The sequence below is a fragment of the Gymnoscopelus microlampas genome (assembly GCF_963454915.1).
Source record: "Gymnoscopelus microlampas genome assembly, chromosome: 9".
In the NCBI taxonomy this organism is placed as follows: Eukaryota; Metazoa; Chordata; class Actinopteri; order Myctophiformes; family Myctophidae; genus Gymnoscopelus; species Gymnoscopelus microlampas.
The window spans coordinates 49728182-49746979 of NC_139946.1; the positions used below are offsets into that span (position 1 = coordinate 49728182).

The following is an 18798-nucleotide window of genomic DNA, read 5'->3' on the forward strand; positions in this document are numbered from 1 at the left end:
GAGTAAAGGCTGGAAAAGGATTCTAGCACAGCACTAGCCCTAGAATGGATGTGATATTACATCTAGCACAGCGATAGTTAAGGAGGTGTACACACTCGGCCTCACACTCCCCCCCCCACCATTCTCATTTGCTAACAAGTTAATCCATACATACACCCACTACAGCAGCGGTGGGCAACATTGATGATGGAGAGGGCCACTATATTTCCACACTCACTCCAGAGGGCCACATTGCATACTGTCGGGCCATTCTATGTCACACAAAAGTAGCAAAAATAGCCGATCTACAAGCTCCAAATATTTGCGTGATAGGATAGTTTTTTTTTTCATTAACCACTTGAACCCTATAGCATCCCTATTCTAAGGAGAACTTTAGCCAAAAATTAGCAGATCTACAAGCGTTGCAAGGCTATTTTCGGCAAAGAGAGGGAAAAAAGAGCAGATTAAGTAGGCTACAGAGTGAAAGGTAAAGTTTTCTAGGTATCGATAGTTTAAGTGGTTAAATGTCTGAAAATACACATTGACATGAATCCAACACTGATGTGTCAAACAATGTATTAAATATACGAAAAAAAGTTGAATCTGCAGCACAATTTTATACAATAGGTAGTGAAGGGGGGGGGGTCGATTTGATCCAATGAAATCCAATGAAATCCAATTATATCCAATGAAATCGACAGGAAGTGATGACCACACATCCTAGGAAACTTGTGGATATATATTTTCGGAAGGAACATTTTTAACTCGAATCTTTGCTTCTGGGGGTCCCTGGACAAAAACTTTTTCATGTCAAGAAAATTGACATTTTGAAGAAAATGTATTTGGCCACGGACCTCCCCCATCTCAACATATTTTGTTACAGTTAATTCATTGCTGAGACTTGGAGTCAGATATTGTCCTCTAGTTCCTTGATTCTCAAAGTGGGGTCCGGGGACCCCCAGGGGTACTTGAGGGGGTTCCAGGGGGTACCCAGCAAAATGTGTAAATATAGCATCAGAATAATTATGAACTTTTATACTTTGGCTATTAAAAAATAGCAGATATACAAGCTCATAGCGCGGCACCGAGTGCCACGCTACGAGCATGTAGATCTGCTATTTTTGAAACATCTTGAAAATCTGTGCAAATCTTTGAATATATATATTTTAAAGCGAACATTTTTAACTCAAATCTTTGCTTCTGGGGGGTCCCTGGAACAAAATATTTTTAGATGGGGGTCCGTGGCCAAATACATACCATTTTGGGGGTTCTTGACATGAAAAAGTTTGAGAACCACTGCTCTAGTTTCATATCCATTTGAAAGTTCTGGCAGAAAATGTGTGTTTAAATATCTCCACTTTTCCACGAGCTGCACACAGATGACATTCTCTGCCCGCGACGGGCCCCGAAATGACCGGCAAGCAGGGCCGGACTGGGACCAAAAGCATCCCAGCCCAAACATTAACGTAACTAATAATTGGGCCGAGCGACCCGGAAATGGCCGTAATAATCCTAAAAAAAAAGTGGGGGGGCCCAGCTGCCCACTGGCCTAGTCCGCCGCTGCGGGCAAGCTATGACTCAGACATAGCGTTGGATCGGCAGTGCGACGTAGGTGTGAGGGCCGCATAGCAGCCCGAACCTCTGGTTTCAAACATAATGTATTTGCTTACTGCACTTTTAAACAAATACACATCTGAGTGGACAACAATGACATGCAGAGTTCCACAAGGATCCATTCTAGGGTCTCTACTGTTCAACATCTATACAGTACATGCTCCCACCGGCTCACATTATGGAAAACAACCACATAGCTTATTACCATAATTATGCAGACGACGACGCAGACATTTTACATAACCGTATCATCAGGGGACTAACAGTACAAACACAGAGTAAATGCATGATGCATGAACAAAACAACAATTAGACGAGCAAGAAGAAGTAATTGCTTTTTGGAGCCAAGGAAGAACGATTAAAAGTCAGCACTCAGCTTCAATTGGTATAATGTTTAAAACCCCACAGAACAAGCCAAAAACCTTGGTGTAGTCATTGCATTTTAACAGCCACGTTAAAGGAGGAGTTCACCCAAAAAATGACTTGTTTTCTATCAATTACACACCCCATGAAGCCTTGATTTCATGGATTTATTTTTGTTTTTGTGGCATTCCTAAGACAATAATTTGATGACCGGGTTTATTTCCGGTAGGAGACACAAATAATCTACTTTGTGTCTCCTACCGGATACATTAGCCGGTAGGAGACGGGAATCAAATTATTAGCTTAGGAATGCCACAAAAACAAAAAATAATCCATGGATTCAAGGCTTCATAGGGTGTGGTGCAATTGATAGAAAATAAGTCATTTTTGGGTGAACTCCTCCTTTAACACAATTACAAAGTCAGCCTGCTATCACCTTATTAAGACCGGGGAAGCATCTGTGTCATTTTAGATTTGAACCACTTCAGCCATTAGTTTATACTTTGGCTATTCAAAAAAATAGCAGATATACAAGCTCATAACGTGTCACTTTGTGTCGCGCTATGAGCTTGTAGCTCTGCTATTTTCGAAAATCGTGATTTTTTTTTTTGCAAATACATTTTTTAAAGCGAACATTTTTAACTCAAATCTTTGCTTCTGGGGGTCCCTGGAAGAGCATTTTGAGATGGGGGGGTCGATGGGGGTCCGCGGCCAAATACATATCATTTTGGGGGTCCTTGACATGAAAAAAGTTTGAGAACCACTGATATTACAGCAACATCATTTTTTTCCAAAAGAACTGTTAGGATTTAGAAGACATTTGTAGAATCCCCAGAAGAAAAGATTTGCACGAAATGTATCTATTTTCGTCGCTCAAAGCGTTTTCTTTATTTCTTTTTTTCATGAATCGTCTCTAGTGTCCTGGCACTCACACATGCACTTTTTGTCACTTATGAGGGGAGGGGGAGCGCTCGATGCGAGAATCTCGCGAGAGTTCACACATTACAGCCGTTCTGTAGGAACGGCAGCTCATGAGTGACAAACAGTGCATGTGTGAGTGCCAGGACACTACATGGAGACGATTCCTGAAAACAAAACAAAAAAGTTTCGAGCAACGAAAATAGCCGAATTAGCTTTATGCTCTAGGCTTCATTCTAGCTGTGGAAGGGGTCTGCAGAATGGAGCCTTTAAATCAGTGGTTCTCAAACTTTTTCATGTCAAGGACCCCCAAATTGACACTTATTAGCCCGCGGACCCCCATTTGAAAAGATAAGCCAGGGACCCCCATAAGAGAAGATTTTTACGGCTCTATAGCAGTGATTCTCAACCACTTTTCAACCACAAGGACCCCCAGTTTGACATGCATTAGGCTACGGACCCCCATTTAATGACATTTATATCTCTGGGACCCCAATTCATATTGTAAAATCAATGTTAATTTAACTCTGAGAGTGTACAAATGGAACCAAATAGGGTCCATTTGGTTCCATTTGTACACTCAGAGTTACAGACCCATAAGGGTGCATTTGGTTCCTGTCCATCATTTAGCTGGGTACCCCCTGGAACCCCCTCAAGTACCCCTGGGGGTACCCGGACCCCACTTTGAGAACTAACGCTTTAAATTGTAGGGTAAGTGATTTTCTTTGGTTAAAATAAGTGTTAAATACCTCTATATTCTGATAGTACTCATTGCTATAGACTATAGAGTGTTTGTTCAGTAACAGGAGTCTCCATGTCTCTCCAGCTCTTTATTAAACAGAAAATCCATTTTCAGGTCGGGATACCAATTTTATCCAATCAGGATAGAAACTCAGACAGGATACAGATTAAACAAGTGAAATTAGAAGTGATGACACTAAGAAATGAGCAGAGACAATTAGAACTTGAACACTATAAAATGAAGCTGATAAATGAGTACTCTCTCCTGATTGGCTAAGATTTTGTCACCTACCTGAAAATGTATTTTCTGTTAAATAAAGAGCTGGAGAGACGGGGAGACTCCTGTTACTGAACAAACACTCTAATAGCAATGATTACTATCCAAATATAGTGCTTTAACCTTTTAACAAAAAAAACGTTTTGTTTTCACCCAAAAATATCACTTACCCTACCTTTAATAGATAGACTTTTACCGTGAAAATCCACCAACACATACAATTACCAGTAAAACACAATTTGCTACGATTGGCTGCCAGAGTTGGCAGGAGGGGGGGGGCAGTGTAGCAAACAATGCCACCATTCATGACCACAGTGTCCCATCTGACCAATTTCTTTCTTTTTTTAATCACAAATTGAGGGCCCTCTAAACCAGGGTTTCTCAAACGTTTTCATGTCAAGGACCCCCCAAAATTATATATATTTGGCCGCAGACCGCCATCTCAAATATTTTGTTCCAGGGACCCCCCAGAAGCAAAGATTTGAGTTACAAATGTTCGCTTAAAAGATACATATATATTCAAAAGTTTGCGCACATTTTCAGAATTTTTCAAAAATAGCAGATCTACAAGCTCATAGCTCTATGAGCTTGTAGATCTGCTATTTTTGAATAGCCAAAGTATAAAAGGTTGAAGTGGTTAAAATTCTTGCTATATTAACACATTTGGCTGGGGACCCCCCCAAGTATCCCTCGGGGGTCCCCGGACCGCACTTTGAGAACCGATGCTCTAAGGTTTCTCAATGTGGGGTACCGTGACACCCTAGGGTCCAGGGGTGCCGCGTAATATTTTGATGATATTAGGAATGTATCAGTTTAAAAGCACTTAGACCCTCCATGCTTAATAAAACGTACAGTTGCACGGTACAGTACGTTCTTCAATCTACACCAAATCTCTTAAAAATAGCAGATCTACAAGCTCACAACGCGTCCCAAGCTTGTAGATCTGCTGTTTTTGACAAACAGATTTGATGAATGTTCCCCCCGGACTATATATAAGGATGCTGGGGTTCTAGTGGTTAAACATTGTATAATGAAACACAAGTATAATGTTATTTTCAATCTGTCAAACTGAAATTCTCTTTATTATTAATCAATAATATGTCAGTAATCCGATATTAACCTGCAGGCCACATTAAGTGATGGTGGGGTTTTTTTCATGACCCGCCCCGCCCCGCCATGGAACCCAACCCGCCTCAACCCGCCCCGCGAACCCATATATAAATCTATGGCTCGTCGCGGGGCGGGTTGAGCCCCGCGGGTCGTACCTATATAATTCTGTAAAATCAAGGTTAGAAAACAATCTTCAAGTAATACACCCCAAGTGTATTCGAACTGTTTTATTGTTATTATTCTTATTAGGAATAAAGAAAAAACAAGCATGTGATTTATTTATTTTTTTGCGTGTGAGAGCGGCTGACCCGCTCACCCGCAGCCCGCATAATTGCCTCTGGAATCCTGACTCGACCATCCGCGCCGCGGGTTGAGCCGCGGGTTACGGGTCGGCCCGCTCATCACTACTGGCTAGTACCAGGCTAACCCTAACCCCCTAATTAGCACTGTCTCTAACCCCCAAGAGACAGTGGGGGCAGTAGCATGCCACTTGGACACAGGCCCAAGTGGCACGGGTCTGATCAGCCTCGGGTGGGTCGCCTGGAGGAAGGTGTCTGTTGCAAGACCCGAAACACCCAGTTACTCCAGGAAACAACACTGACGATGTGTCCAAGTGCATCAGTTGATGTTGTATTGAATGTTGGGTGTCAAGTTGGGTGTCTACAGGGTAGAGGACCCAAGAGCAGACCAGCCCGCGGCAGGTCAAGTCAAGTCCAACAATAATAAACCCATTTAATCCGGGAAAGCATCCGTGTCATTTTAGATTTATTTGGCTATTGAAAAATAGCAGATATACGAGCTTTGTAGATCTGCTATTTTTGAAAATGTCTGCAAATCTATGAATATATATATTTTTAAAGGCAACATTTCTGACTCAAATCTTTGCAGGGGTGGGGGGGCGTCACTGGAACAAAACATGTTTTAAAGCGAACATTTTCAACATATTCAAAGATTTGCACAAATTTCCCAAGATTTTTCAAAAAAATCACACCCTGTGTGAAGTAAGCGGCGCCTTTGATGAGTCCCGTACTCGAACATACATACGCATCCATGCGGAGTTTGTGTTGTCATCAATATTCGTTTATAGTCCAGTTAATAAGAATACAGAGGACGAACATACGGACGGACATACACACGGACATACACACGGACATACATACACACGGAGAAACACTAGAGAAACAATATTAAATCTCTGTAAATTCATTTCAAGGCTTCCAGTGGCACTGAACAATGACGCTGGAAGCGAATCACCAAATGCATTCCAAGGTAAGTGGCAAAAAGTGATCTGTCATAGCTGATAGAGTGGGTACCCAAAAAATAAACCGTGTATTTTTTACAAGGCAACAAAGCGTACGGCACTTTGTTGCCGTACACACACGGATAAAGTCAGATATAGAGCAAAGTTTGTCATCAATATGTGTCACGTGAAGCTTGACCAATCACTTTGTTGACGGACCTGACCAATCACAACGTTGACGGTGAACACGGACAAAGTCAGGTATAGAGCAGGATCAGAGCGGCTAGCGCCACTAAAAATAGCAGATCTACAAGCTCGTAGATCAGAGCTTGTAGATCTGCTATTTTTGAATAGCCAAAGAAATGTTAAAATGACAGATGCGTTCTTAGTGGGTTAATAAGGGAATGGAGACAGGTGTGTAACTGGGAATGAGGTTACAATGTTATGTGGGCGTGGTCAGAGTGGAGAGAGACACAACAGACTTAACACATTCAGAGCTGCAAAAAACGTAAGAGGGCGCTCTAACGCAACTTAGGAATGATCCTATAGGACCCTTTAAAAGGGAATAGACGGATGTGACGTCAGCCCCAAAAAACGGACGTGCATCCGCCCCAATGATGGGATCTTGAGAAAAAGGTCCATATCTCCATATCTTTTTTACAGTGGTCAAAACCAGCCATTTTCGACGGGCCATATCTCTGCAATGGCGGATAGCGGTAGAAATGTTATTGTTCCAGTCGTTAGACGGGACCCTCGGCCATCGCCCAGACACCGTTTGTTTACATCCGGGACCTCGTGGTGGCTTCTACAGCTCTAAAAAGATCGCCCATAAACGGTAAAAACCCCATGGAGACTTGAATTCATGGATATATTTTTTGTTTTTGTCGCATTCCTAAGGCAATCATTTTATGACCAGTGGACCGGTAGGCAGCGGTTCCGGGAAGGAGACACAACAAAGGAGACTCTTAATTGTGTCTCCTACCGGAACCGCTGCCGGTCATCAAATGATTGTCTTAGAAATGCGACAAAAACTAAAAAAATATCCATGAATTCAAGTCTCCATGGGGTGACTAATCAATCGATGGAGAAGAAAAAGTCATTTTGGGGGTGAACTATCCCTTTAACAAACACTACGCCTAAAACTAACACTAACCTTGAACTCCTCTCCTTTCTTTAACACTAAAAAGGAGATTGTTTAATAAGTGTTTTGATTACTTTTACTTCTACTCCACTACATCTCAGAGACAAATATTATACTTTTACTCCACTAAAATTATTTGAAAACGTTAGTTACTAGTTACTTTGTAGATTTTGATTATTATTACAAAACATATATTAACCACTTCAGCCCTACTATATACATTTCGGCCATTTGAAAATAGCAGATCTACAAGCTCACAATGCGCCGCATTGCGACACATTGTGAGCTTGTAGATCTGCTATTTTCAAAATATTGCTATACATTTGAAAACTTGAAATGGGACATTCTGCGTAATGAGTACTTTCTACTTTTGCTACTTTAATTACATTTTGATACCAATACTTTTATACTTTTACTCAAGTAAATTTAGAATTCCGGACTTTTTCTCGTATTTCTACATTGGAGTATTGATACTTTTACTCAAGTAAAACATTTGAGTACTTTTTCCACCACTGCAGGGTATCTGGATGGGGGGGGGGGGGGGGGGCTGGTCACATTTCTAAAGACAAACGTGTCTTTTCATGTTGCCCGTTGTCCCGAAGCCATGATGACAGTCACATGACCCAGTCACATGATCGTTCCCATGCTCTCGTACCCAACGAACAAACAACACATTTTACTTTTCTGAACCTCCTAAATGACCTCTTAAGTCGTTCGACAGCATCCCTCATATTTCTCGTTGTGAAGTGTGAAGCAATTATAGCCTGTATACAAATGTTTTGAAAATAGCAGATCTACAAGCTCACAATGCGACGCATTGTGAGCTTGTATCTCTGCTATTTTCAAATGGCCGAAATGTATATAGGGCTGAAGTGGTTAAAGGTAGGGTAAGTGATATTTTTTGTTTAAAACAAAAAGTATTTTGTTAAAAGCTTAAAGCACTATATTCTGATAGTAATCATTGCTATAGAGTGTTTGTTCAGTAACAGGAGTCTCCCAGTCTCTCCAGCTCTTTAATAAACAGAAAATACATTTTCCAGTAGGTGTCAAAATCTCAGCCAATCAGGAGAAAGTACCCATTTTTAAGCTTCAGTTTTATAGTGTTCCAGTTCAAATTGTGCCTGCTCATTTCTTAGTGTCATCACTTCCAATTTCACTTGTGTAATCTATATCCTGATTGAGTTCTATGATTGGATAAAATTGGAAATGAAACTGAAACAAAAATGCATTTTCTGTTTAATAAAGAGCTGGAGAGACAAGGAGACTCCTTTTACTGAACAAACACTCTATAGTAATGAGTACTATCAGATTATAGAGCTATCTAACACTTATTTTAACCAAAGAAAATCACTTAACCTACCTTTAATGTATGTTTGTAATAATAATCAAAATCTACAAAGTAACTAGTAACTAAAGTTTTCAAATAATTGTAGTGGAATAAAAGTACAATATTTGCCTCTGAGATGTAGTGGAGTAGAAGTAAAAGTATTGGATTTTGGAAATAATCAAGTAAAAGTACAAATACCTCAAAGTTTTACTTAAGTACAGTAATTGAGTACATGTACTTAGTTACTTTACACCACTGCTAAACCCCTAACTGCTCCGGATGAGCAGGTTGGTGCCTTGCATGGTTTCCTCCGCCAGCGGAATGTGAATGTATAGCGCTTTGGGTAAAGGCGCTATAATGCACCATTTACCATTTAAAATCAAGCAATAGAAAGAAGTACAAGGATCAGTGACATTTGGCGTGCGTGCGTGTGTGCGCGCATACATGTGTGTGTGTGTGTGTGTGTGTGTGTGTGTGTGTGTGTGTGTGTGTGTGTGTGTGTGTGTGTGTGTGTGTGTGTGTGTGTGTGTGTGTGTGTGTGTTGGCAGCTGTGTAACTGTGCTGAGGTTGTGTTTCTATAAAGCTCAGAGTCTTCATTCAACAGGACCCAAAACAAAAACAGTGTTGGGTCGTCCAAAAGAATGCCTGCAGTTCCCATGGAGACCCCTCCCCGCTAGCTAGAGAATCCTGGGGTAACGGGTGCATGCGCGCGCGTGTGTGTGTGTGTGTATGTGCGCGCTCTCGCATGTGTGTGTGTGTGAGACAGTGGTTTGTTGTTGATGCTAGGGGGAAGAACCAGGAAATAAATCTGCCCTCTTGCTGAGCGTCTGGACTCGAACCAACTAAACACTGATCCCTTCACTCTGCCTTTAACACCAGTGAGGGTCCCCTCTCTCTCTCTGTCTGTGTCGCCCCATAACAGCCAATACTACTATTAATTGAAACCTTTATTTAACAGAAATCCATTGAGACCAAAGGTCTCTTTTTCAGTGGAGGCCTGTATTCACCTTATTTCTGACTCCAGGACTCCAGATTCTCCAGGGCGCCGCCATAGCCTCTTGCAGGGAGCAACATTGAGTTACTCTCTGTTTGCTGCTTCATTCAATATCTGTTCACTTCCTTCCTCCCTAGTAGGCTATACTGCAGGTGTGATGCAGGTAATCAGTGTTGCCAGATTTTGAAGCCAGGTCTATGAAAACAAGCGCAAAAGAAGCAACTATAGGTTCAGTTTTACCACAGCAGATCAACAAGCTCACAATGTGTCACATCACGACACGTTGTGAGCTTGTAGATCTGCTATTTTCAAAAGATATTGGGGGAAAAAGTTAAATATTTATAAAACATTTTAACAACACATCTTGTATGGGGGTCCCTGGCACCACATATTTTCAGATGGGGGTCTGCGACTCTGCGGACAAATACATATTAATCTGGAGGTGCTTGACAAGATTTCTTTTAGAAAGCAAGCCCAATTGTAATTAAAACTGCAGCCCCAAACTGCTTATTATAAGCAGACATGGCAACACTGGTAAACAGGAAACTCGTTGATATGGGGCTCCCCACCTCCCCACCTCCCCACCTCCCCTACTCCCCTATTTGGCCACGCCCACAGTGGGCGTGACCAGGAACAAGGTGAATACAAAGAAACACAACAATATGATTTTACAGGCATGACATGCACAACGAGATACACATAAGAAAAAGGCTGCACAAATATATTAAAACCAAATATTACACCAGGCAGGTGCACATGTCTTCTTCCAGTATCAAATCAACTAAACATTTCTAAAAAAAAAATAGATACACCTGTCATCTAGCTTCAAGCTATCCTTACATTTTTATCCCACAATTTTCTTTTTTTACTTTTAAATTTTTATCCCACGATTTTGTAGTCTGAACTTCCACACAAAATCAGGTGGGAACTGGTGGCCATGACTGCCACAAACTAAAACAATGATACAATGACAAAAAAAGGGAATATTTACTTGCAACCCATAAAAATTGGTCCACGACCCAAAGATGGGTCCCGACCCACTGTGAAACAGCGATCTATACCATTGGTTCTCAAAGCTAAATGATGGATAGTTAGGAACCAAATGGACCCTTATGGGTCTGTAACTCTGAGAGTGTAATGGTTGAAAATCACTGCAAGAGCCGTAAGGATCTTCTCTTATGGGGGTCCTTGGCATATCTTTTCAAATGGGGGCCTGCGGGCTAAATAAGTGTCAATTTGGGGGTCCTTGACATGAAAACGTTTGAGAACCACTAATCTATAGCACACATGGGCGACATGCGGCACGAGGTCCGGACCCCCGGCCCTTTGACCACCTCACCTCACCTCACCTCACCTCACCTCACCTCACCTCACGGCCCGTTTGAAGTCAAGCCCCTAGAGCCGCGGTAGAACATTGAAAGCGGCCGTCGCCTGGTGGTCAATCTGAGAATGCAACACTTCCGCATTTAAAATGCCGCTGCGCATACTTTCCGTTTGAAACCCTAGTGCGCTTGCTCATAACTCTACGGTCACGCCTATTCAGCCCAATATTGGTACTTCCGGCAGACAGATTCTATTAGACCCAATGGACCCAATTTTAGACTTCCGGCAGACTTGTGCTTCAAACGCCACTGAGCAACTTTCATCGAAATGAATAGCTGGGGGCGGGGCAATTCGCCCTATAGATATATTATAACTATGCGTGAAAACTAAATGACCAGTGGTGGAAAAATAACTTTTTATTTTATTTTATTTAGAGTAGCCAATTTTTTTTAACTTATTTTTCTCCCCAATTTAGTCATTATGCCAATTAATTCCTCCCCACACACATTTCTGTGTTGTCACTGTTGTTGTTCGGGTAGACGCTCGACAAAGCCGGATGCACCACGGTGGATTCGAACCGACAACCTCCGTGGTGGTGGGCAGTGACTTTACCGTTATACATTACCGTTAATGTATGTTTTGTAATAATAATCTAAATCTACAAAGTAGATAGTAACTAAAGATTTCATATCATTGTAGTGTAGTAAAAGTACAATATTTGCCTCTGAGATGTAGTGAAGCAGAAGTAAAAGTACTGAAAATTGGAAGTACTCCAGTAAAGTACAAAATACCTCAAAATTATACTTAATTACAGCACTTGAGTAAATGTACTTAGTTACTTTCCGCCACTGGTAGTACCCAACAAATACCAAATCCATATTGTGTATCCATACACCAACAGACTACATCAATACAGCCAGACACATACAAACACAAGCACACACACACATACACACACACACGCAAGCGCGAGCGTGCGCACACGCACACGTACACGCACGCACGCACACGCACACACACACACACACAGAGTAAGTTGTTCCATGCATAAGGTGCATACGTGCTAAAGGCAGTATCTCTCAGCTTAGTACTGGTTGTAGGAACATTCAACATAACATTATCTTGTGATCTGGTGCCATGACTTGAGCTTCTGAAAGCTAAACAGCCTTGTCAGAAACAAGGGTAGTGGATCAAGCAGTGCTTTGTAAACTGTAAAGCATACATGGGCAACTGGCGGCCCGGGGGCCACATGCGGCCCCCACCTTCACTTAATGTGGCCCGCAGGTTAATATCGGAATACTGATATATCATTGATGTCAGCTGTTACAATTCCAAACATGCAAACATGACCCGCTTTATCTACTTCACTCTATATTAGTAGTTGAATGACTAGAATGAATTGTTTTATGTCCAATGTATTTGTATTTAAGTTCATAAAGTTAAATAAGTATAACTAAATGCATTTGAAATTAAATAAAAACGTTACTTTTCAGGATTCCAATTCAAAAATACCAAAACATATTTCAGGACTCCAATTCAAAAAGAGCAGATCTTCAAGCTCAAAACGCGTCGCAGCGACGCGTTTTGAGCTTGAAGATCTGCTCTTTTTGCTACTTGTGTGTGACATAGAATGGCGATTCTGGCGAATTTACGAAAAAGGTTAAAATACGGAGATAAGAGGTGTCTGCCCAGCAGTGGTGGAAAAAGTACTCAAATGTGTTACTTAAGTAAAAGTATCAATACTGCAATGTAGAAGTACCAAAAGTAAAAGTACTAAAATGTTTGAAAATAGCAGATCTACAAGCTCACAACGCGTCGCGATGCGACGCCTTGTGAGCTTGTAGATCGGCTATTATCAAATAGCCTAGGTATAAAATAGGGCTAAAGTGGTTACTGTATGTTTTATAATATCATAATTTATATCTGCAAAGTAACTAGTGACTAAAGTTTTCAAATAATTGTAGTGGAGTAAAAGTATAATATTTACCTCTGAGATCTAGTGGAGTAGAAGTAAAAGTACTGAAAATCGGAAATACTCCAGTAAAGTAAAAAATACCTCAAAATTGTACTTAAGTGCAGTACTTGAGTAAATGTACTTTACTTTACACCACTGGATTACATCATATCCAATAAACTCCTCCAATCAGACGGGGTTCCTTGAAGCACCAATCAAACTGAAAAATGTGAAATATGTCAGAATAATACAATCACTCATAATGATGACAGACGAGAATTCTCTGGAAGCTCATTGGCTGAATTGGAAGGAAAATGAGCGACGGTCCAAAGCATGTCAGATATGTTAAACCAATCAGTGACGAGATAAACAGAATATTTAGTATGGTGACAGAGCCAGCCATTGTTTGGAGCTCTAACTTAGTTATGATTGTTAATGTTGAAATATGTGTGACTTATTGAAACTCTATGTTAGACCACAACTTTCTCACGAGCTGCAGGACTAAAACATGCACGCACGCACACACACATATACATACACGCGCCCGCACGCACGCACACACGCACGCACGCACGCACGCACGCACGCACGCACGCACGCATGCATGCACATACAAAGAAAAGTGTATACATGAATCCATAATCCCTTATGGAGTGTGTTTTCAAGTCCAGGTCCAAGGCTAACAACTACAGCAAGGTAAAAACTGCATAAGGCTGACCTTATAGTAGGCCTACACACAGTAACGTAAAAGCAACACAGCAATACAGTTAACCCATTAGAACAGGGAAATCATCGGAGTCGTTTTAGATTTTATAGCGTTGGCTATTCAAAAACAGCAGATCTACAAGCTCACAGTGTGTGAGTGTTTTATACAAAGAAATACAAAAAAATACAATAGGGATTATGGAAGAAAGGTTTAAATATGAATCCATAATCCCTTACAGCAGTGGGTCTCAAACTTTTTCATGTCAAGGACCCCCAACTTGACACATATTAGCCCGCGGACACCCATTTCAAAAGATATGCCAAGGACCCCCCATAAGAGAAGATTTTTACGGCTCTAGCAGTGATTCTCAACCATTTTAATTTCAAGGACCCCCCAGTTTGACATGCATTAGGCTACGGACCCCCATTTAATGGCATTTCTATCTCTGGGACCCCAATTTATATTGTAAAATCAACGATCAATTTAACTCTGAGAGTGTGCAAATGGAACCAAATGGACCCGTTAGGGTCCATTTGGTTCCATTTGCACACTCTCAGAGTTACAAACCCAAAAGGGTCCATTTGGTTCCTAACTACCTATCATTTAGCTGGGGACCCCCTGGAACTCCCTCAAGGACCCCTGGGGGTCCCCGTGAGCGTTGGCCTACAAGTGGGCGTGCCTTCAGATGAGGAAGCAGGCCGCGCTTTACCCAATCAAATGTAGTGGGCGGGATTTACATCTGTGCGTTCGCTTCCCACTGGAAACGAACCCAAACTCATTTAACAATAGGGTCCTCAGAGACGTCAAAACCCACGGAAAGTTAGTAACATTTTAACTTGTTCTTTCATCATAGAAACAAGTGGGCTTATATCCAAAACGATCCATGTTCTTTGGGAGAAATGGTGTTAGTGTTCCGTGGAGAAATATTGTTAGTGGGAATGACAAAATAGGTGCACCACCGGAAGTGGAGGGCTGACTGCAGAGACCAAACTAAATCCAGTCGTCTGTCTGATCGGTCCAATCGTCGGTCTATTTAATCACTCCCCCCAGAGTCAAATGCAAAGGTAAAAAACTACAGAGGGCGCTGTTTTTCCCTTTTCTTTGACGATGGGTTCCCATATTGCAACAGCAGTGACAAGCAGTGGGAGGAGTTATCTACAGCAAAGTACACAGTGATGTAATTGTACTGATGAATTGAGTACAATGGACTACAATGGAAACGTGTAGCCTGCTGTTAATAAAGTATTCAATAAAAATTCTATCAATCAATCAAAGCAACGCAGCGGCAGCGGCAGCTAATGGATACAATTAATAATAGGTGTGCTTGGATTTAGGTGTGTCAAATAAAAAATTATCCTGCAGCTTGTGAGGAAAGTTCTGGTGTAGCTAAATAAAAACAATATACTTCATTGACTGGGGTCTCCCTGCAGGGCTCTGTTCTCGGCCCACTCGTTTTCTCTTGGCTGAAATAGGCTCTATGCACAGCAGCCATATTATCACTTCCTTCACAGGTGTTACCAATGATACTAATGAAACAAGGCTCTGCCTCTGTTCCATTTAGAGTAGCACCGTCGTTCTCAGACTTTTTAATTTCCACGACCACCATAACTCTGAGAGTGTCCAAATGGAACCAAATGGACGGGTCCATTTGGTTCCATTTGTACACTCTCAGAGTTACACAACCGTAAGAGGCCATTTGGAACCCCCTCAAGGAACCATGAGGGTCCCTGGACCCCAATTTTAGACCCCACTGGTGTAGCAGAGTGTTTCCAGTGAGCCAACATGCACAATATCAGCACCCTGACTCTGTTTGACCAGAATGGAAACGAGCCTTCATTAGTATCATTGGCAACAGCCTATTAGCTGATCTATGCGGCCACATAGCTTAGTAGAGAGGTCACCGGTTCACCTCCCAGCACACCCACGTCTATCTGACTTAGAGCCCATCGGCAAGACACTTGACACGGCCTTAACCTCTCCCTTCCCCCTGAGCGCTCAAATGGTCATCCATCTGAGCAGCCATCAGGTGGATGAAGTTCAGCTTCTTGCAATGAATAATGTTGACAAATCTATAAGCTCACAACATGCCACATTGTGCGCGCACACACACACACACACACACATACACGCACACACATGCACACGCACACGCACACACACACACACACACACACACACACACACACACACACACACACACACACACACACACACACAGAACACATGGCTGATTAAACCTAGAACACAGCACTGATCCGGTCAATTATCTGCCTTCAAGTGCAGCTTTAGAGACATCATGTAGAATCACTCTTCATTCATATTTAATTTAAATCACTCTAACATTAAATTGAAACACAGGCTATAGTTTTGCGCAGCCTCCTCCTCGATCATGATGCGTCTCTCGCGCACGTAAACACGCGCGCGCACGCACGCCTGGCTGCATGGCCGGCTGGCTGGTGGCGCGCGCCAGACTGTCGCTCCCGCGACATTGATCTCTCATGAGAGAGAGAGAGAGAGAGAGAGAGAGAGAGAGAGAGAGAGAGAGAGAGCAGAACGGATCGATAATGTTAATTATAAAGCTTTGCGCTCCAACATATGGGTGTCGGTCCATCATCACACTGTATGATAGATCTGACAGACCATCATATCTTATATATGTATACATTTATATGTATGTGTGTTTTGTCTGTATCGTCCAGCAGACTGCAGTGTGTGTGTCGGCATGGTGCGTGTGTCAGCGTTTTACAATCAACCCCTTATTCTGGGAGGGGAACAAAACAAATAGCAGATCTACAAGCTCATATAGGTCTGCTATTTTTCGGGGCGAAGAGAGTGGTAGCCTATATATCTAATGTCCCAATCAGGTCTGTTTTAATAAGAATATTCATTAATAGCCTACACATTTAGAGCTGTTCAATAGCCTATAAACAAAAATGGCCAAAAAAGAATTGCAGATCTTGTGAGCTTGTAGATCTGCTATTTTCCCCCCAAGCATCTAGGCTAACAGTACCAGATCAGGTTTGTTTAGCAGCCTATAAATAAGAATATTCATTATAGTAGTATAGCTTAATAATATATATTTAGAGCTGTTCAATGCGGCTATAAAGAATATAATTAAAACACATTTGAGCCAGTTCATTTTGGCTATTTATTTGTTTGTTCTGTGGTTGTGCTCGCATTGTTGGTTCCCTTCGTTTAAAATATCACAGTAATAGGCCTACATGTTATTTCAAACTGAATGGGAGATACAGATGTGTGATATAAATGTGTTATGCGTGTGTTATAAATGTGTTTTTTTCAGCTGCAGTTTCCATTGATTGTAAATGAATGAAAAGGGCATCTGTTTTTTTTTTCAGGTGTGGTTGAGCCATAGAGGACATTCAGCTGAACACACACACACACACACACACACACACACACACACACACACACACACACACACACACACACACACACACACACACACACACACACACACACAGAGCATATAAAGAGAGGTACTTACTCCATGGTTCAAGCAAAAGTCCTTCCAACAAAAAAATGGCTTTATTGTTATAATAATAATAACAATAATAATAATGATCGTATGATTGTTAAGTCCTCCCTCTCTCGGTCCGGATCTCCCCTCTCTCTCTCTCTCTCTCTCTCTCTCTCTCTCTCTCTCTCTCTCTCTCTGTCTCTCTCTCTCTCTCTCTCTCCTCCCCTGACCGGTGTGTGTGTGTGTGTGTGTGTGTGTGTGTGTGTGTGTGTGTGTGTGTGTGTGTGTGTGTGTGTGTGTGTGTGTGTGTGTGTGTGTGTGTGTGTGTAGTGGATCCTGTTAGACTCACTAGATCCCTCCTCCCTGCATAGATCTACCGGGATCTCACAGATCTGGTGGCAAAAATATCCCCCCTAAACCCGCCCAAAACACCCAAAGATCCGAAAGCTGGAGGTGTCTGTCTGTCTGTCTGTCTGTCTGTCTGCCTAGGCTGCATGCATGCGCGTCCACGTGTAGCAGCAGCGTGCTCGTTCGTGAACGTGCACACGCACGCACGTCGCATGGCATGGTGGAAGCCCCGAGCATGAGGGAGAGAGAAAGACACGCCCCCGTCCGCCCGCATGGGGGGAGAGAGAGAGAATGACAGAGAGAGAGAGAGAGAGAGAGAGAGAGAGAGAGAGAGAGAGAGAGAGAGAGAGAGAGAGAGAGAGAGAGAGAGAGAGAGAGAGAGAGTGAGAGAGAATGACAGAGAGAGAGAGAGAGAGAGAGAGAGAGAGAGAGAGAGACACACACCCACCCACCCACCCACCCACCCCCCACACACACACACACACACACACACACACACACACACACACACACACACACACACACACACACACACACACACACACACACACACACACACACATCCCTAACCCAGTGATCCACTAACCCTGTTTCTGAAGAGATCAATGACAATCCATTGATCAGGAGGAAGTGTGTTCTGATTGGCTGTTGATCAACTATAGGACTTGATCAAATGTCATGTGACCAGATAGGGTCGTATAGGTTGGATTCCTATAACATCCTCCATGTTCTTGAGCAAGGCACTGCCGTGCACCCCATGACCACTCAGCCATGTTTCAATATCAGATCTACAAGCTCACAACGTGACGCGTTGTGAGGAACATTTTGGAAAATCTTGGAATTCTTTGGAAAATGTCTACACTTTAATCCAGCAATGCATTGACGATAACAAATAAAATGTACTTTTCAATACTTAACCCTTTGAGGCCGGGAAGGGAACGCATGTGTGTCATTTTAAGATTTCTTTGGCTATTTCTTTGAAAAATCGTGAAAATGTGTGCAAATCTTTTATATACATTTTTAACTCAAATCTTTGCTTCTGGTGGTCCCTGGAACAAAATATTATTATTATATATTAGACAAATACATATTATTTTGGGAGTCCTTGACAAAAAAAAAGTTAGAAAACCATTGATAATATAGCAACATAACTAAAAAAGAAAAAAAGAAAAAAACCTGTTAGGATTTAGAAGACATTTGTAAAATCCCCAGAAGCAAAGATTTGAGTTAAAAACTTTCGCTTTAAAAAAACATATATATATTCAAACTAAAGATTTGCACACAT

General features: G+C 42.0%; 1 protein-coding gene across 1 annotated transcript in view; it reads right to left on the reverse strand.

Annotated features, from left to right (window-relative positions):
- LOC311051622 (paralemmin-1-like) overlaps positions 1 to 17310 on the reverse strand; it is a gene marked incomplete at its 3' end in the record, with an annotated part of 52895 nt that extends 35585 nt beyond the window's left edge. Inside the window, exon 1 of the mRNA XM_084066202.1 lies at positions 17193 to 17310. Coding sequence (XP_083922328.1) covers positions 17193 to 17197 — 5 coding nt within the window. The 5' untranslated portion in view covers positions 17198 to 17310. The remainder of the gene's footprint in view (positions 1 to 17192) is intronic.
- Positions 17311 to 18798: the final 1488 nt, after the last annotated feature.